This window comes from Toxorhynchites rutilus, chromosome 3 (genome assembly GCF_029784135.1).
Source record: "Toxorhynchites rutilus septentrionalis strain SRP chromosome 3, ASM2978413v1, whole genome shotgun sequence".
Taxonomy (NCBI): Eukaryota; Metazoa; Arthropoda; class Insecta; order Diptera; family Culicidae; genus Toxorhynchites; species Toxorhynchites rutilus.
Genome location: NC_073746.1, coordinates 97,508,604 through 97,530,481, shown reverse-complemented (window position 1 = coordinate 97,530,481; position 21,878 = coordinate 97,508,604). Strand labels below are relative to the sequence as shown.

Below are 21,878 nucleotides of genomic sequence, written 5' to 3'. Positions count from 1 at the left end.
TTGCTTTACTATTTTAGACTCCCTTATGCACAATTTGTTGTTTTATGCGTTTTCAAATGTAGATTGAAATGGTTGAGAAATGTGCAATAATGGGGCCGGAGAAGCGAATATTTAATTGTCTGTGATCGAATGTGTGACTGACTGTCGCGATAGTATTCGCGATGAATACTACATTGCTGCATTACTATAAAGAAACAAATTTCTTGCGTAATGCTCTCGCGAAGGCAAGAATGGATCATCTTTCAATAATCTCATCATAATCTAGGGCCCCTAAAATTTGGTTTTATAAAATTTTCGTAAAAAAAAAGTTTTTGCGAATTCAGGGGACTTATTAATGACTTTTTCGGTCGATCAATTCAAAGTGCCGTCGAAGTGCAGTGTTGCTCTTGACAACCGGTTCTCGCGTGTGCTTTATTGGGAATTTCGTCGAATGAGATCTATTTAAGTGCTTTCGATAGTGCTTTGCATTCCAAACGTTTTTCGTGACAAGCTAAAGGGATGCAGAAGAAGAGGCCCAAAATATGGTAGGTAACATTGGATGAAATTTTCGAAGCTTCAGGCGGAACAAGCTTCTATCACATTAAAATGAAAAACACAGAGAATGCTGTGCATTGTTAAAAGTGGTTTTAAAGTTTTAAAGTGCAGCGTATTTCAAGCCGGGTGTAATAAAGGTATTTTCTCGTGGTGAGAGCTGTGTTCTTCGGCGAAAACGGCGAACGTTTGTTCCGCAACGCTTGTCCTCGCTAGAAATATTTTCTATTTTCTTTAATCTTGTTGCAGCTATTCAAAATCACAATTTTCATTTTTAAATTACCTATTTAAATTACTGATTTTTCTAAGAGCGTATCTAATATAATTGAATTTTTTTACGAAAAAAAATTACTCGAAATTGTTGGGAAATCAATTAACTTTTTTATGAAAAATAACATTCTAAATACAACGTTAAAAAATCTTACTCAAAAATTGAGTAAGATTTTTCAAAATTTTGATAACTCGAAACATGTCCCCATGTAATTTTTTTAAAATAGTCTATTGATTTTCCAACAACTTTGCCGAATATCATATTCTAAGCAGACGTCTGGATTCCGAGTAATTATCTTAGCAAAGAAAGGTCAATGATACTAGATATGCCCTTATAAAAAATCTGCCGTAATTAAAATTGGTCATACGAACAAACTTTAAAAAAAAATTGGAGCGTATCGGGGCAATAACCGGGTGATTGGGCGTGGAATTGCTCTATAATTCAATAGCTTTACGAATTATTTCACTCTGAAAACTTGCTTTCCATCTCTGTGAACATCTGCACCTTCCGATTTGCAACTGGCACGGATTATTTGTTATACATTTTTATTTTATAAATTATAACTTCTTCAATCATTGTCCACTTATCGAACAAAATATGTCTATCTATGAATGTTTCGCGCATGAATAAACCCAATAAAGTTCAAATGGCCAGTATTATAAACGAAGATAGTTATTATATCCTGCGTACACGACAAGCAAAACAGAATGATTCTAACATTGGGCATCATTTGTTTTTTTGGAAATTGCTTTACTCATCCATATGTTTTGCCAGTAATTTTCTTACAAATTGATGAATTTATAGAAGTGCAAAAAAATGTTTTCACCGCTAGGACATCCTAATATAATTTTACTAGACAAACAAATATTTCTAATAATGAAGAAGTTTTTTTTAATTTTATTTATTTTTATTCATGCCGGAAGTTTGGATTCCTGAAATGTATGTATGGAAATACAACTAATATCATAGCTAGCTTCTGAAAGTGAATCTTACCACTCGTTTCTCTAGAAGAAGTATTAGACAATAATTATTATTACGATTATTACGTTTGAATATTTAATCAGCAAAGATACAGTTATCAACAAAGTACAAAAGCACGTTGTTTTATTCACACTAACATAGCACTGGTGCACGTGCTATTACTCCGGCGTTTAAAAATAGTTTGAAAATACTCTGGATGAATACAGACATCATGTGGTATGCACCTAACACCAAATAATATGATCATAAAAAAAAACAAATAACATGACGAGTTCATGTGAATGATGATGTTCTTCGATCCGAACTGCATAAAAGTCACTGTATAAAACATCAATTTAAGAACTTTTTGAACTACAGTAATCAAATTCGATGTATTCATGTTGATATGAGAATTTCCACAAAGAATGGCGCATTCCTTTGGACAGTTCGTTTGAACGAATTCTGAAACTTGTGAAGGAAGGAAACTGAAAACACCACCTCTTGGCTGCACATTTAGACTGCGAAGACAGAAGAATTCCGATCACCATTCATTAATGATTGCGGAAAATTTCAAAGCAGAAAAGCGATATAATAACTTCTATTGACATCTAGTGAACTCTAATCCAGGAAGTGTCGTGAATTGTGCTCATCAAATATTCGTTAATTGTACGAAACTAACGACTGGATTATCGTGTTATCATCTTGAAATTGAGTCAAAGCGACTACTTCAGTGGAATCACAAAACCGCTTCGTCAATTTGCACTCCGGCCACGTTCCTCTATTTATCACGGGTGATTATTACCGACCCCTTACTAATTGTGAACAATTTAGCAGGAATGCCTGTCGCGACCAGTTGTAAATAATAAATTAAAGACCGGTGGCAGTGCACCACCCTATCGGTAGCTGTAACTGCAACGATTTCCAATCGAATGCAAGTGACGAACCTCTGTTTGCCATCTGAAACTGCAACTGCTTAAACAAAATTACGATTTCGTTCATTTTGATGCCCATTCTGTGTGCCATACCTGTTTTGGAGAAAGGGGTAGTGGAAACATATTCAGGTTCTACTCGCTGATGTAATAATTAGAGCGAATTATCAGCGCCTCGTTTCCTAACGGGGGCGACGTTCTCAATCGTTACGATAATTCTTCTTCAAGAATCGCTGACCGCTTTCTCGCAGCACATATTAGGAACGCTCCCAGAATATAACCCACAAATTGCGCCGTTTCCGGCGCGTTTGTGTATGTATCGGCTTTCACTTTTGCTTTCATTAGCATCAAGTGGCTTTTCTCTCTCTACAGTGAATTCACCTGTCATCTGACAACCCACGCCCCCCGTTTGACGCTGTCAACCGTTTTCTTCCAATTACATTTTTTTTTCTGTTGACGGTTTTCGTCGCTGACGCACATGGGTTTGTCGACGAAAATTTATTGAACCAGCTTTCGGGAAGTGTGATAACAAAAACAGTAGCAGCGTGAATGATGAGCTTGAGCGCTGACATTATTACCAGCTCGTGTTATTAATTACCAGGTATCCTACTACTTGTGATTTGAAGATAGATTATCCATGTATCTGGTATCGGGTGATTGTTTTCGTTTCTTAGACAAACTCTTAGGCGCTTTGCCGCTAACAACAGGCGGCGGTTCAATGACATTTAATCTGATGGGAAAATAAATCATGAAGCTTCGCGGAAAACCATTTTCCTAATCACACATCCACCCACAGCCGCATCAGGTTGTCATGACACCTCAATCGAATTTGGCCAATTTTCCTGCCTTAAACGGAAAGTCAAACCAATGCGAAACCCGATGCCTATTGTATGTGTGTTCAAACGAAGAAAGTGTATGCGAAAACTTTTCACCTCAGAATTTTTGCTGGTTATTTTTAGAGGTCAGCTTCTGTCATACGCGGGGATGTGTGATGTGATCGAGGAATTTTCTTCGCTCTACATCGCAAAACAAAAGTCACAAGTTGACCCGCTTGTAGCCAGTTAACGCAAGATTCCTATAAGCATATATACAAACACACATAAAACTGCGATAGAAAAAGAGCGTCACGTCAACAAAAATATTATACAACCATCGTCAGGCTATTTTCGTTGGATGCGAAAATGCTTTTTCGGTCAGTGAGCGTGATCCGAAAGAAAAACAAAATCGATGTGAGAGAACGGTGACAAACGGTTCCGAGGGTCAGGAACAACAAAAATGGTGTGTATGAAGCATCCCATAAGATATGAATGGAATATCTCACATTTGGGCTCAGTGTAGTGGGAGAAGTATATACATTGTTTTGCTTGTAAACAAACGCTGTAATAATGTCACCGAAAACTATAAAAGGGTAGCATACACATGCGGAAGCAAATCTGAAGCCAAAAGTACTGTGACCATGAACGAACGTTTAATGTAGATATTTCCTCAAGCTTGTATTTTAAGACGCCTCCACAATTTGATTTGATAAAAATAGTTCTAATTAAAATCTAGCACGCACAACAAATGGGTTATTCTCTATGAAGAAAGTTGAGCGGGACAACAAAACAAGTTACGAAATAAGTCAATGGCATCTAAACGCCAGAGCATTGCATAATTTATAGCTTCAACAATCTGAAAAAAGAGAAGGGATTGCAGCAGTTTATACCGAAGTTCTATGAATTCAAAAGTTTTCGTAAATATTCCAGATTTAGAATAACTTTCAAATAGAACATTCCCCTCACTTCACTATATACGAGGGCGGTCCAATAAGTACTTAGCCTCATCTCGCCCGATGGTGTCAGTATCGCAAGAGAGATTACTTATCGTGTAGTACATTCTCGTAAACGGCTACTGTCAAAATTTCAGCCGAATCGGATTCGTAGTTTTGTTTTAACCGTGTGTGGAAGCGGCCGTGTCCGCGGTTTTAAGATAAATGAATTAAAATTCCGCCGTCGCCACGGCCAAATTGGTCGAATTGCACTACGAACTGCTGCCCCATCCACCGTATTCTCAAGATTTGGCCCAGTGCGGCTTTTTTTTGTTTCCAAACTTGAAAAAAGTCATTTGCAGGGCAGAAATTTGAGTCCAATGAGGAGGTCATCGCCGCCACGGAGGCCTACTTTGCAGACCTCGAGAAATCGTATTTTTCAGATGGATTAAAGAAGTTGGAGCATGGTCAAGTGTATCGAGCTAAAAGGAGACTATGTTGAAAAATAAATCGCGCGAATGCGTAGTGTCCAATTTTTTTAAGTACGATGTAACTGCGTCACGAATTTCTCCAGTGTAATCGAATCGTTGACCGCCGAACTCCTGTTTCATCACCGGGAATAAGTGATAGCCGGTAGGGGCGAGGTCTGGGGAGTAAGGAGGATGCTCGAATACAGTCCATTTGAACTTTTTCAATTGCTTTTGAGTTCCGCGAGCAGAATGAGGCCGCGCATTATCGTGGATGAGGAACACTCCTTTCGTCAATAAACCTGGCTTTTTGTCCTTAATCGCGGTTCTTAATCGGTCCAAAACTTCACAATAGTACGGTGATGAAACAGGCCTTCGGCGGTCAGCGATTCGATAACACTGAAGAAATTCGTGACGCAGATACATCGTACTTCAAAAAGTTGGACGCTACGCAATTCGCTCTCGGAATAGAAAAACTCGTGCCACGCTATGAAAAATGCCTCGAACGTTAGGGCGATTATGTAGAAAAATAGAAAATGAAACGTAGATTACAAAAATCACCTAGTTTTTTGTCCCAACTTTATTTTTCCGCGATTTCTGAGGCACTAAAATTAATTTTTTTAACGACCCTCGTAATTTGTTCTAACTAACCGAAAAATTGTTGGTGAATATTATTTTAGATCATTGGACCAGAATCCACCACATCCACACCCAAATATCTAAATTGGGAAAGTTGGGCTATTCTTCACGATAGATTATCGAGTTAGCAAACACTCGTCAATTTTTGGCTCAGAATCGCATCTGTCTCCCAAATCATTCGTCGTGTTCACCTGAATTGGAACCCTGTGTCCTTCCTATTTCCCCCTTTTTTTTTTTTTTGCTACTCACACTAAAGAATTTTGACACAATTGATGTCATGAAACGTTTGCTATGCTTGTTAAGAACAATCTATTTTACGACTATGTCTATGTAAGGATGAGTTGATCGGTGTTCAGTCAGACCGGACTAAGTAACAAAATAAGAAAACAATAGTTAACAGTAGCAAACAGTTGAGAATTTCTTGACCCACTTTCTACATTTATCAGATCACACTTTTGTTGCATACAGCCAGGTTCATGGCATAAATTTATTTTGACTGATCAGCAAAAACTGATAATAGTAGTGATAATAGATAATAGTAGAAGCTTCTTCCGTCGGCCTTTCAGTTAACACGGGAGAGTAACTCGTATTAAAATGCATATATATATATATATATATATATATATATATATATATATATATATATATATATATATATATATATATATATATATATATATATATATATATATATATATATATATATATATATATATATATATATATATATATATATATATATATATATATATATGTATACATGCTTTTCAGACAATTCATAGTTATAGAAAATTTGATCGAATATTTTATTATATCTTGTCCAGACAGAGTGAACCAAGCGCCAGAGAGTGAAAAACAATTGGGGAGAATAATTGGAAGCTACTAAAACTACAAAGCTTCAAATTTTGAGCTCGATTTACTCTAAATCATAATTTTGTTACTTAGTCCGATCTGACTAAACACCGACCAATTGTTTTGGCATACGACTTCGGATGTATATTTATTTTGGAGAGAATATATGGACAATAAATGATATAGAAACCTCTTTCTAAGGTGTGACAAATGGATATTACGTAATATCCAACGGAAAGAAATGAGAATTGCAACATTTGCTACATCTACTATACTCGGGAATGTCATACATAAGACACGGACTGACTGACAATCAAAACGTGCAAAAATGTTATTTTTAATTCGATCCCGAGTGAATCAAAAAGTGGTTGCAAGCCTAAAGATTCCACCCAATTCTGGAGTCCACGAAGTCGGTGAATACTATGCACTTCTTGAAAAAGCATTAGTCAAAACGTTGATAAGAAATCGATATTACCGCGCCAAATATGATGGTTGTATGCATGTTGCCATTCTTGTTGTAAGCCGTTGCGATCATATAAGTTTCGTTATTCTTTCGTGATTATATATGTTGCCACAGATAGTTGTTTGCATGAGTAAACAATCACGAGTGTACTTCATTCATCTCAAATTCTTTATATTTTCATATTTCAATATCTAGCATCATCGTGTGGCAAATTCACGATATCAATCCCACATCACGTTCTATGTTTTTGTGAATTTCTCAAAGATGTACACAAGCATCAAGGAAACCAGATGACTATGCGAGAATAGGCAAATCGAAGGGAAATCGGAAATCAACCATGGGTCGAATTATTGAACAAACAATATCATGACGGATATCTAATTTCTAATGTGGTGTCTAACAACTGTAGGTGAGGTGGAGGTAAAACGGACATGTTAAGCAGAACTTCAATTATATCTTTGGAAATTCACTGACAACTGTCCGGTTTACCCCACCGGTACAATATTTTCAATAATGTAAATTTTCCACTCAAAAATTAATTCACCTTCCCGTACATGCCTAATATCGCTTCTCTGTTAACTCACAAACCGAAATGTAACTATCAGCGAATTGAATTTTGATATTAAACCACTCAAAATGCTGAATATCGAAGCAGCTGAAATTACATCCACACGTGGAATCTTCATGACTTTCGGTTTTGACGTAGGACTACGTCTTTCATTTCTATACTGGGGTGTAAGTTCAAAGTTCCGAAAACGAAAGCGTTACGCCGGAGAACGAGATTTTGAGCGTTAATAGCTCCTGAACAATTGAACAAAATGGTATGATAAACACTTCATTTGAAAGATAAAATGTCTACACGTTATATTTCCCTAACACAGATTTCAAAACCATGGAGCCTGAGGAAATCCGCATTGCAAAATAGATGAAAGCGGCGGGTACTTTTATACTCGTTTGCGTTTTTGCAAATTGGAATGTTTCCCTAACACAGACTTCAAAATCATGAAGCCTGGGGAAATCGGCATTCCAAAATAGATGCGAGCTGCGGGTACTTTTGTACTCGCTTGCGTTTCTGCTAATTGGTATGTTTTCCTAACACAGACTTCAAAATCATGAGGCCTGGGAAAATTGGCATTGCAAAATAGTTGCGAGCGGTGAGTATTTTGTACTCGCTTGTGTTTCTGCAAATCAAAATGTTTCCCTAACACAGATTTCAAAACAATGGAGCCTGAAGAAATCTGCGTTGCAAAATAGATGCAAGCTGTGGGTACTTTTGTACTAGCTTGTATTTTTGCAAACTGGAATGTATTTTCCCAATACAGAATCCGAAACCAAGAAGTTGGGAAAATCGGCATTACAGATACATTCAAGTCGGCAATACTGCATTTTTACACTCCGGAATTCGTTTTGTTAACACGGTCTACAAAAGCGGGTGCAGATGCAACGCTTTGGCTCGATTATTCAAAACTGTATTGGAAGATATCTCTTCATGTCGCCACCTCACTGAACTTCTACGCATACCTTTAGATGATTAGGCAAAATGTTGATAACTATTTCCTGCGATAACCACTACTATAATGCATGAATTGACTTAAATTGGTATTTGTTTGCAATTAAATTCGTAAATAGTTTCATTCATTTACTAGTTTAATCAATAATTTAATCAATACACACAAAAGATAGCTCTGCGCAGCGGCGACATCGTACCCTATGAGGAACATCCGAGATGGGACTATTGCTAATTGAAGAAATACAATTGATTACTAAGTCAACGGCAGTCCTACGTCAACCTTGCGGTTATATCATAGGTATAACCCATCCATAGTTTTTTGTTTCCCTTTTCCACTTTTGATCAGTATCCATTGCCATGGGGTGGCTGAAATATTATAGAATAACATGTAGAAGGTGTTCTCATTAACAGAAATCTGAAATTCAAAATGTAACTATATAAATCAACAACCTGTCCATATTACCCCTACTGTCCGTATTACCCGCGGTTCCCCTGCTTGGTTTTTAATTATTAGATCGTAAATTATTCCCGAAGTTCATTTCACTCTATCATTAGATAACAAATTGTTGTTCATCACTTCATATTGCAACAACAACAACAACAACAATTTATAATTACAATTAACATGCCGAAACTGTTTCCCTTGCTCAGCAGGAAATAATTTGTATAATCTTACATTATTACATTTATATGTTTTTTTAAACTCCTAAATGCCATTTGAATTGTCCCAACTTGCAATGAATATAAACAAAATAAACTATGTGAAAAACAATCCACACTCAACCACGGCAGGTATCTGACGCAATCCTCCGAATGCCGGAAAACATTCCTTCCGTCGTCAATCTTGGCAAGCATTTCCCATTACCTGCACACTATCTTGCTACCACCAGCATCGGGAATAAGCCGCGAACCGCGCGCTTTCGCTTTGTTTATTCAAGCGCATGAACGCCGCGCGAACGCACACCAGTGGTAAGCGTCGCGGCGCGAAACGAACAAAAAGAAAATCCTAATTTTATCTTCATTTATACGCGCCCTGAAACAAGATCAATGTCAGCCTCCTCGAACGCCTGCTCGATTAATCTCGTGCTGCCTGTTGCACTTTTGATCTAATTTTGCCGAGATTTATTCCTTCCATGGGGCAGGGCAGAGATACGCGGACAAAGCTTAGCCTTGCCTTGGAAATTGTATGAACAGCGAAAAACACTTACCGTGTACTCCAAATTGGGCCGTCCGGTCTTTTTCTTGAAATTATCCATTCCGGTATGTTTGAAACCACTCAATGTCCGGATAACGGATAAATCACGTGTTTTTCAAAAGATAAATTCCGACACAGTGAAAGGATACACACACCGCACGATCTGCTTATTCTATTCAAACTTGATCCTTTTCCGAGATTGTGCAACGGACTTTAACGCGTCGCGAGACACAGAGAGCGAGTGAAAAGTACGTCCGATTTCCACGAGATTTCCTTTGCGAATGAGCACACTTCGAACGGGCGCGTGATATGATCGATCCAACGGTCGCACGCTTTTTGAGGCACTGTCCGCTCGTTCGTGAACACATGCGACGGGACTGTTGCGTGCGCCTGCGACAGGGATTCGTCGTATGCAGAAGTGTCGCGTTGCGTGCGTGTCGCACACGGAGTACGGTGTGACGCTGCGACGTTGTAAACGCTGTAAATACCACCGACACAAACGTCGGGTGGACGCATGTTTGAATGTGTGTGCAGGCAGATGGTCTGGGGTATGATCTTTCCGTCCGTTGTGCATAATATAGGCAAATTTTGATTGATTAACTAAATGGCAAATTAGTGAGAGAATCTGGTTTCATTTTGATTCACAGTTCATGCGCGGGTCAGACAGCAATAGAAAACAATGTCAGCGATTTGTTTAGTCTATTGAGTTTAATGTATACAAACACATTCAACACGCAATATATATGAGCTCTGGAATGTTGGGTATGCACACAAATGTACGCAATGGACAATCCTACGGTGAAATTTTTCGATTCATTCTCGAACCTTCCAGTGAACATCAACGTTATAAGTGTGAATTACATACACAGTGAAGTAACGTTAACATCAAATTTGATGGTATTTGAGAATACAACCATTAGATTTCCATGGGAAAAAACTTGATATTACGTTCCTTTGCGTGTATTTCATGTTGACGTTAAGTTGGATGTGTATTTCGCTATATGTGGTGAACGTTGGGACTTGTGAACCGTAACAAAATCAGGTTTCATATATGAGCAGTAACCGAATTACTATCAAAAAAACAAAATCTATTATTCCCGTTCATGTGTAAGAGTTTTGCTTAGGCTGCTGTGTTACTCATTGTGTTCGAACTGATCAGAGTATCAGTTCACGCAAAATTATTGGCATAGGAAGATCACTAGGCAATAGTGATTATAAAGAATTCTTATGGTGGTCAATTTGAATGTGCTGGTTATATGATATCGAATAGAAAATAGTGTTCACAAATTCGATTTGCAAGATATTACAAATACAGTAGAACCCCGATTATCCGCGGAGCAAGAGCCTGCCACTCACTGACAAATTTCGGGAATGCTTGTAGACAGTGGCGTCAAGTGGAGCTTTCCCACCCGGTGCGGAAGCGTATGGCCGCTCCTTCTCATTCTACGATATCTGTACACCCAGTTTTTTTTACGCGGTTTTTTTACGCGGATTTTCCAATTTAACGCGATTTTTTTACGCGTAAAAAAAGACCTGTGCAATATCAAATCACCCCCTCAGCTCACATTTTTCTCTTATGTTCCCTCAGAGCATATTACGGTAATTAGTGCTTGTAGCGGAGTTTAGCGCTTATGAAGGAAATTAGTGCCGCACCTTATCACGATTCTTACGTGGATTTTAGGTGTTGGGTAACGGGTAGCTCACCGGGCTGTACAACGGGACGGGGTTTTTACGATTCGTGAATGAATTTCTCTGTCTACTTAGCTCTGAACGGTCCAACAGTGGAACTGCACGTGCATCGGCAGCAGAGTGTACAAATCACAAGGGAATCTTCTAGCAACAGCAGATGACCACATTCGTGAGGAATACCGAACCAGTAACCAACGAAATTGCAGGAAAAAACTACGGGTTTTCGTAAGCGAGCAACACTCAACTTTTCACTTCCGTTCTACGTAAGGATAGTCCCATTTGATATCTATCATTAGGTGACATGGTTTTTTTTACGCGGATTTTCCAATTAACGCGGTTTTTCGAATTAACGCGGTTTTTTTTCACGCGGATTTTCCAATTGACGCGGTTTTTTTTTCACGAGGTACGTATCCCCCGCGTAAAAAAATCTGGGTGTATATGATGTATGCCGAATGGTGAAGTATTCGCTAATGTAGGCGTGTTTCTGCACCCCTCAAATCATGCACCCAGGTGCGGTCCGCACTTGCCGCACCTGCCAGTCGACGACACTGCTTATAAATTTACTATGGAACTCGCTTCCGCGGATCATCCCTCCAACGTAACCAACGAAGAGCAAAGCGTACGAATCTCCGTTGGATGAATTCAATCGATTCACACCGTTACTGTAGAAAGGAGCCCATGCTACCGAGCAGTACTCCAATGTTGAACGAACCAAAGATGAGTAGAGTGCTTTCAAACAAGCAACATTCCTGAATTCTTTGGCGAACCGAAATATGAAACCGAGTTGACTTGACGCCTTAGCGGAAACGTAATCAACCTGATATTTGAAGGTTATTTTTGAATCAAGTATGACGCCCAAGTCTTTGATGTTTGACCCGCGGTTGAGAATATGATCCTGCAGGCGATATGCGAGACAGATTGGTGATTTTTCCCGCAGAACGTGATAACTGCACATTTTGAGGCGTTTTTCACCATTAAGCACCAAATAAGACGTCACCTCGGTCCTTTATAACAGAATACAGTTAGAAATCGTCGGCGTATGACAGCTTCATGCAACTAATAGAAAAATGAAAGTCGTTCAAATGCAGTAAAAAGACGGATGATCCAAGGTGACGTCCCTGAGGCACGCCAGAAGATACTGGAAACGATTCGGAGATGTGGTCACTATTATGCCATATGGTCGGTGTTCAGTCAGACTGGACCATGTGACATTTTTATGATTTCGAGAAAAACGAGTTTGAAGTTTGGTGCGATAAGGGGTTTTCATTGAGCGTTCGAAACAATTTCGATATGTTATTTCTGCTATACGCGTGATTTTCCAAATCTGATAAATGTGAAATGTAGCTTACAATGTGTTTAACCTAATCAGTTGGTCGACGGATTTTTAAGAAATTCAGTGCTATATTTCCACAGCGAGAAAAGGAATGCTCCAGATCACGTTGCATGCATAAAAAAAGCATAACCTAGCAGAATTCCTGAAATATAACGCATTTTTTTAGAATATATGCAATGTCGTGGGTATGGCGGCATTCGATCGCTAAGGGTTAATCTGATGCAATCAATGACTCGATTTTTTTTATTTTGCGACTTGGTTCGGTATAAACCCATGATGCTCAGAGGCATTTAGCTGGAACAATTGTATTTCACATAATCCAGCACCAACAGTTCAAATAGTTTAGATACTACACATAAAGCAGCGATACCGCTACAGTTCCTAACCAACTGCTTATCAACATTTTTGAAGATAGGAAAAACGAACGAGAACTTCCAGATCTCGAGGAAAATTACAGAGTTCAACGAGAGATTGAAGATGCATGTTAATGGTGCGAACAAAACTTCAACGCAGTTCTTAATTCCGTCTAGACCAACGGAGACAGAATTATTGAGACGGAGGCTAGCTTTCCGTACGTCGTTCCCCGGAATTGGCGGAAGCAATCTAATAGAAGTAGGTAACCCTGACTCTTTCCGTTGATCATTCACGTGTCTCCAGACACTTTTAGGATTCCCTTTGAGCTTGTTTTGTATTTCACGTTGATGGGCTTGGTAAAGCTGTTTGTTAAGTCGTTTATACTGTTTGATGGTGATGTTTTAATTCCATTTCGGCACGACCGTACGCTGTTTGCAAAATTTCTTTAAAGCAGCACATTTGTATGACTTTGACGCATCAATCGACGATAGGACTAAGGTCGGTTAAAAGGTGGGGATGGTGGTTTTTCTTCGGTACGGACTGATCGATCGTATAACTAATATTCAAAAAACGTATGATGCTGCGTTCACGTCACATTCCCGATGTTCGTCATCCCAGTTGATATGTTAAAAAAACAGGAAGTGGGTTATATCTATGGTATAACCGCAAGGGTGACGTAGGACTATCGTTGATTTAGAGATCCTTTGTATGAAGTTGAATCTGAATTCATTCTGAATGAATGAATATTTGGAGAACTTCGAAAACGAGAGCGTTACGTTGGAGGCACAAGGTTTTATGCATCCAATATTGGATACGGAAATATCCTACTGATGGGGAAGAATAATCTTCAGAAGCTATCCTGTTGATTGCGATTGATTGAAAAATCACAAAACCTAATGTATTTGGTCACAGTGTTACATGGATAGAAAACATTAAAATAAACTCTTTCATATGAATGTAATTTTAAATTCCCAGAGGAACTGGCAGATTATTTTCAGTAACGATTAGATATTTCCACATTTTCCTCGATACTGGAAGCCCACCAGTGGTTAATGCTAACTCGATAACCATCTGTTAATAGCAATTGATTGAAACATATTTGGTCACAGTGTTACATGGATAGAAAACATTCAATAAACTCTTTCACATGAATGTATTTTTAAATTCCTAGAGGAACTGGCAGATTATTTTCCGGATCTTTCTCGATCCAAACGGAAAGAATTCCGTGCGTGTATGTGTGTGTGTGTGTGTGTAGCGGCTGCTTCGAGATCTTCCCGGGGAACCGTTTGTAGCATCACTCTCCTCCTGATGGATTCCCTTCTGGCCTAAGGTGCACAAACAGGCTCTTGGTGACACCGTTCATCCGCGCTTTCATGATAAATGAAGAGCTTCACCACAACAGCGACAACATGCTCCAATCGCTGTTCAATTAGAACTGAGTGGATTTCTTCAACTTACTGTATGAACTAATTTAAATCGTACACATCTATTTTAATAAAAAATAAATTTGTTATCTCTCAGCTTCCGGGGCAAAAGGAGCCATTATTATCGGGGTAAAAATGGCATAGTCGTAACCTCGAATTCGATCTGTCAAACGCAAATAGTGTAATCGTGGTTGTGTTTGTTGTGGTCATGGTTTGTAAATATGAACGAATTTCGTTCCGAAACCAATGGCAGATGGAAACTATGGTTGTTGCCGTGCATTCTGTAAATCATGGAGACGAGCTGCGGAGGAATATAGTTTGCCCAAAGGAACATTGGCCAAATATGTGCAGAAGTTAGGCCGTTTTAAAACTGTGTTTTCTAAACAACAGGAGGAGTAACTCGTGAGTCACATCCTTAATATGCAGAAGTTATTTTATGGGCTGACAACACACGACATCCCGAACCTAGGGTATAAAATCGCAGAGTGAAATAATTTAGATCACTCTTTCGACAAAACACATCCAACATCCAAATTAGCCGGAGAAGATTGGCTTGCCGGTTTTCGTGAACGCCACCAGAACTTTAGTTTGCGTTCTTTGGAACCACCGTGAATTTCACAGTGCTTTTTTCATCAAAAATTATAATTTTATAAGATTGGCACTCTTGCCCCGTACTGGAAAAATACAAGCCAATAACATCATTTGTGTAAATGAAACATTTTCATAGTAAACATAACTTTTAAACAATTTGATGCATAGCTACACCTAAATAGGAGTATAAATGAACAAACCAGCAAAAAAATGGAAAAAATATAACAAAAGAGCATTCAAAAACGTGTATTAGCTTAAGGTGGCACTCTTGCCCCGGGTTCCCCTAGCATAATAATCTCAACCAAATAAGAATGCAAAAATAATGTTGTCAAAAATAGGGCAACCAAAATATTCGAATAAATAAAAAATCTAACTTTCTTATCTTTTTATATAGAGGTAAACATAGTTCGACAATGTATTGCAAGCAACATTGTAGTTATTATAAGCAACATTGTCTACCTTTTAAAATAATGGATATAGCGCTTTTTTCCTATGTTGCGTTAGGGTCACCATGAAACACCGTTTTTTTGCTCTAACTTTCATATTTCCAATTCTATATGTAAACTGTCTTCAGAAAACCTTTTTGAACTTTTTAAGAATAACGTTTTGCGATGCAAAAATTGTCAATACGACACATTGGTTGCGCGTTCGCTTAGTAAGCGATCGATCGTGAGTTCAAAAACTCAGGGCCCTCAATTTGTATTGTTACAGAATAACTACGTCCACGCAACAATCATCAGCGATGGAGATCGATCCACGGTTGAATGAAGATCGATTCATCCATACAGATGCTCTGCTCTGCATAAAATATCGGGTTGCTGTTCTATAATAATAACACAACAATAATCATATCCAACTGTCTCCGCTGTCCGGTGGTCTAACTGAATGATGGAAGAACAGAAGAAATACTCATACGCCTAAATGGCTACTGTGTAAAATGTACCATATGCAATGGTATAGAAGAAATACTCTTACGCCGAAAAATGGCAATTGTGTAATGTGCTATTTATAGATATGATAAACATGTGACATGTACACGATTAAAATTCGGCTCTGTTACAGCTAAAATGCTAATGAGCTTGAAATGAACAAATGGGATAAAAAAAAATTAATACATAACTAAAGTTTGCTTCATTTAATATTGGAACACAAACAATTGCGTGTAGTTCAGTCATTTATTAACGAATTCATAATTTGTTTTTCATACAAATGTAGCATTTTCTTTACTCTTTCATAAAAAAAATTTAAAAAATTATTCATTGCTGTTTCGAAGAAATTCTCGTACTTTTCCCGTAATACGGCACATTAGGCGGCGCACACCCTTTTCGTCCACCGTTTTGGCGATTTGATTCCACCAGTTCTTCATTGGAGTCATGTTCCTAACAAGTTTTCCCTTTGCCTTAAGCCTCCGCTTCGTGATTGCCCAGTATTTCTCTATCGGCCGGAACTGGGGGCAGTTTGGGGGGTTGAGGTCCTTCGGTATTACGCTGACCCCGTTCGTTGCGTACCATTCCATAACCGTTTTGCTGTAATGGCAGCTTGCGAGGTCCAGCCAAAACATTACTGGACGGTCGTGGGCACGAATAAACGGCAGAATCCGTTTCTGTAGGCACTTTTTTTTGTAGACTTCTGATGTCATTGTCTTGTCAGTGAGAAAGACTTTGGTTTTCTGTCCACAACTGCATATCCCCTGCCAAATCATGTACTTGCGGGCGAATTTATCCGCAAACACGAACTTAAATTCTGCAGGTACATCCCCCCGAGCCGTCGCCAAATAAAATTTTTGACCTGGGATTTGCCCAAAGTCCGCCTTCACGTAGGTCTCATCGTCCATCAGAATACATCCGTCGAACTTGGTCAGCACTTGGTCGTACAGCTTTCGAGCACGGATTCTGGCCACATTGTTCTGCTTCAGCGTCCGATTTGGCTGTTTGCTGGCTCGGAATGACCTTATTCCTTCCCGGAGACGAATTCGTCGCAGCGGCCTGGAACTTATTGGCCAAATCGCGGTCTGGAAGATTGGGATTCCTCTTGACGGTCTTGATGACTTTCCCACGCAGTTTCCGGTCGACAGTTCCACTCCGACGCTTCGAATGCGGCTTCCGAGCCGTCGTCAATGTTTCCTTGTACTGCTTGATAACACGCCATACGGTATTTCTGGGCATTTTAAGCTGTTTAGCTAGCTTAGATGCCGACAACAATGGATTTTCAAGAAAACTGTGCACAATTTTATCTCTCCGTTCGGCTTCCATGGCGGTTGTTTACAAAATGCTATCGTTTGGTGTTATGACATAAATACATGGTGAAAGGTAATGAATTTCCCGACACGTGGGTGAAAAAAGTTTCCAAATCCGTCCACTAGGAGCGCCACAATGAGCAAAAGAATTTGTTCCAATATTAAATGAAGCAGACTTTATGTTCTTGAGGTACATTATCATACGGTTTTTTTTATCCCATCTGTTTATTTTTTTAATTATTGGGCTCATCTAGCAATTCAGAGCCGAATTTATCGTGTACATTTTTCTCATGTTGTATATTACACAGTAGCCATTTAGGCGTAAGGGTATTCCTATCTCATCGATACACATTTTTATCTATTACACATTAGCCCTTTAGGCGTTAGAGTATTTCTATTCTATCGAAACACAACACATGTCGCATTTTTCGGCGTTAGAATATTGCTATTGTTCGAATGTTCACAGTTGGACACAGCGGGACTGTTGATATGAGGCTTCCATTGTTGTGTTTATAAATAGCACCAATTACCGATGCAGCAGGTCGATCGTATGTGAAGTGAGAGGCTGGGATAACCATCACTTTATGATTGATGCATGGACGTAGTAGCTAGAATAACACACAAAGATGGTCAGTTGAGGGCTCTGAGTTATAAGTTCGTGATTGTTCGCTTAGTAGACACGCAACCAATTAGGCCACGAAAACCCTCTGCTATAGGTAGATATCATAAGGTGCTAGGCATATCGCGTTACATTTGTTTGAAAATACGACGAGGGATTTCTGGAGGAAATGCAGCATTTAGTTCTAAATGATATGTTGTACTATTATTGTTCGGAACAAAGAATACATATATACAGGGTTTTCCAACTTTAAATTCCGAAAGTAAATTGAAATAAAACACACTTAGAATTCGAATTTCGATGAATCTTTTATTTCAAATTAAAGTTTGGTTTATGCCATTATGTGTGAAATACAATATCATTCAAATGTCCACCTAGGGCTTCCTCGCACACCTTGATCCGGAACAGGTAATTTTCGATGACTTTTCGGCACATATGGGGCGGTATCTCGGTCATAACTTCACGAATGTTGTCTTTCAAATGTTCAAGAGTTTGCGGAGAGTTGGCATAGATACGGGCTTTCGCATAACCCCACAAAAAAAAGTCTAGCGGGTTCAAATCGCATGATCTGAACGGCCAATTGGCATCACCAAAACGCGAAATTATGCGTCCCTCAAATTTCGTTCGCAATATGGCCATATTCGGTCGTGTTGTATGGCACGTGGCGCCGTCCTGCTGAAACCACATGTCATCCGTATCCATATCTTCAATTTGTGGCAAAAAAAATCGGTTAACATGCGGCCATAGCGCTCACCATTCACAGTTACCGTCTCGCCGTCCTCATTTTCAAAGAAATACGGCCCGATGACTCCACCAGACCATAATGCGCACCAAACAGTGACTTTTGGCGGATGCAATGACCTCTCAACAATGACGTGTAGATTTTCTGAGCCCCATATACGGAAATTTTGGGTGTTCACATAGCCACCGAGCTCGAAATGTGCCTCATCGCTGAAGAATATTTGATGCGAAAATTCAGCATTTTGCTGCTGTTGTTCGTTCACCCAATCGACGTATGCCCGACGCATTCCATGGTCACCACGCTCTTATTTTTGTACCAGTTGGACTTTATATGGATGTAGGTGCAAGTCCAAATGCAAAATTCGCCACAATGATGTATTTGACAAGCCCAATTGCTGAGCACTCCGTGGAATCGAAACATTAGGGTCATCCTCCACACTGGCAGCAACAGCAGCAATATTTTCGGTCGAACGTACATTACAATGATGCACAGGTTTCACAATATCCGCTACGGATCCAGTTTGTTCGAATTTACGCACTACATTAGCGATTGTGTGCTCTGTAGGCCGTCCATGACGACCAAAATCCGTCCGTAATGCTCTAAAAACATTTGCCGGTTTTTCATCATTTTTATAGTATAGTTTAACAAAATTAACACGTTGTGCGATGCTAAAACGATCCATATTGTAAATTGGCAGACATTCAACTAACGATATGACGCTTTGGATGACAGCTATGTCAAACGGTTGTCAGCGCAGGGCTGAATACTTTCGGAAGCCCGAAATGAAAAACCCTATATATATATATATATATATATATATATATATATATATATATATATATATATATATATATATAAGTCGGATTCGATTATATACAGACTCGATTATATGAGATTCGATTATATACATTTTTGTACTCGATTATATACAGTCTGGATTTTTTTTTTATTTCAAATATGACTTATTTCAAGAAGAAATGTAACCTTTCAAGATTAAGGTGTAATTTAAGTGGCTATTATATGTACAGTGGGGTAAAACTCGTTTTTCGAATTTTTGAAGATTTTGCTTGAAAATTCACCAGGGATTGTTTATATCGATATGGCATCCAAAATAAGAAAGATAGAAGTTGGGTGTCAAAGAACAAATTGTAGAGCGGTTAGAAAGCTTCAATTTAATTGATAGAAACAATCTAGTTCAATAGGACAAAATTAATAATAAAACATTTAAAATTATTATCTTTTAAGTCTTTCACTTCCAAAATGTTAATGAAATCCACTAACTTAGATGTTCCATTACTATATCCTGTACTAAATTTTCTCATCTTTCAAATGGAAGCAACAAAATCTGTAACCTACTTTGTAATGTAACCTACTTTGTAATGAGGTAACAGAGTCCGAAACAAAAAAAAAGTTCTATAACTCTGTCATTGTTGAAATTCGAACATATGCGTATAAGGATTTTTTTCATCAAATATTATCGTCTATCGCCTGAGAGAATCTGCATAAATTTTTTTCCATGTGAGAAAGGTATTTTATGACTTAAAGGGGATGAATCGAAAAATCAAATTCCTCTTTAATATTCAAAAAATGGAAAATACATCCAAAAAAACGAATAATTTTTTTTTCTGACACGATTACAGACAGAATTCGATTATCTACAGTGAAAAAAAATCAGAAACTGTTTATAATCGAGTCCGCGCTGTAGTTGTTAATACGTTAAGCGCCATGGCAACCATTGATGGCTGAAATTGAACTTTCCATTCGGACCATGTCAATCACCGGTAATTTTATATTATTATTCTTATTTATCACAGGATTTTATCATTCATATCAGATAATTTCTTTGATTGATTGATTGTTATTTTATCATTCTTATTAAATAGTTATTGTAATACTGCGGTTTATCATAGCGTCGCAATACCCGAATTCATAAGCGGCTATCTTGGAAAATATACGTGGTGTATGTACCATGGTTTGGTCTTTAAAGTTGATATGAACTTTTGCTCTACGATATGTCGTGTAAAAGCAGTACAATTCGGTTGCACCTTATTTTTGATATTTCAGCACAAAGCTCTTCAATGCATTTTAAAATGCAGAGATAAGCAATCTCCCTGATTGTCCAACCATCGTCTGACGGCAAAGTGTATGAGCAAGATAAGATATACAATAGGAAACTTCCGCACCTTACACAAGACTCAAGATATTAATGCGGGAGCGAAGCAAAAATATTTGCAAATGTGAGTAATCGTGTGCGTTGCGCAAATGTCTGCAGCATTTTCATCAACCGTTGGATTCCCTGTCACTCACGTCTTATACTGTGCATTGGGATAATTCATCTTTGCAAAAAGGGACCATAAAAGAAAGGACTAGAAGATTGTTGAAAGAACAAACAGTCGGAAGCATTCATCTATAGTTATCAGCACACACTTTTTGGCGACCCCTATTTCTTTTTTTTGCAATTCAAGCCAAGCGTGATACAAAAGGCTTTTTTGTCCTTCTGTTTGAGAATTCCTCATTCCACAGCTTCCGTGGGGATTATATAGGGCGAGCGATAAAGTTTTTTCGACCTCGCACGATCTTATTTCCTCAGCAAATCACGTCCTAGGAATATTTAGTAAATTATTAGTCTGGTTTCATTTGATGTGGATGAGAATGGTATAGCTGTGTTTGCAAAAATCTTATCACGTGAGAAGTCCAAAACAGTCAGGCGCGAATCAAAGTGAGAAAAAAGTTGCAAAATTACCCGAATCATTCAATGACTTAAGGCTGATTTAGACGATGCCAGTCAGCGCTCTAGTTGAAGTATCCAGTGAATAGAGAACAGACACTCTGTTTAAGTTAGAGGCCAATTACTTGTTTGATACTGGTACAAGTAACTTGAACAGAGTGTCTGTTCTCTGTTCACTGGAGACTTCAACTAGAGCACTGACTGGCATCGTCTAAATCAGCCTTTAGAATGCATCGAAGTGCACTATAACGCAACTTTCCTTCCTGTCACATCTCCGCGTGATCAAACAATTCTTTCACTGCGGCGATACGAAAATGAATAATATTCAACGAACTATTCACACATCTGAAGTCATCAACAATCGTTCAAGCACAAACCAAACAACACTAATACCAATCGCAACAGCAGCAGAATAGAATGACGACATCGTTGGTTTATACATTCCAAGCATTGACAGGCGCGCACAGTGAAGCACAGTCACATTGGGGAAATATTTCCCCTTGCTGACCATACAGATTAATATCGGACAGTCTACTAGCACACTGCAGCACTAATACCATCAGTCGCATCTTCCTTTTCAGCACAATCGGCACATTCA

General features: G+C 38.6%; 1 protein-coding gene across 2 annotated transcripts in view; it reads right to left on the bottom strand.

Annotated features, from left to right (window-relative positions):
• The window catches only part of LOC129777971 (proton-coupled amino acid transporter-like protein pathetic), a 77,072-nt gene that overhangs the window by 32,241 nt on the left and 22,953 nt on the right, over positions 1-21,878 (bottom strand). The window contains exon 1 of one of the 2 annotated variants that reach the window (XM_055784585.1): positions 9,578-9,886. The exons of the other annotated variant lie outside the window; for it this stretch is intronic. Coding sequence (XP_055640560.1) covers positions 9,578-9,625 — 48 coding nt within the window. The 5' untranslated portion in view covers positions 9,626-9,886. Of the gene's footprint in view, positions 1-9,577; positions 9,887-21,878 lie in introns of those variants that run through there. 2 annotated transcript variants of the gene reach the window in all.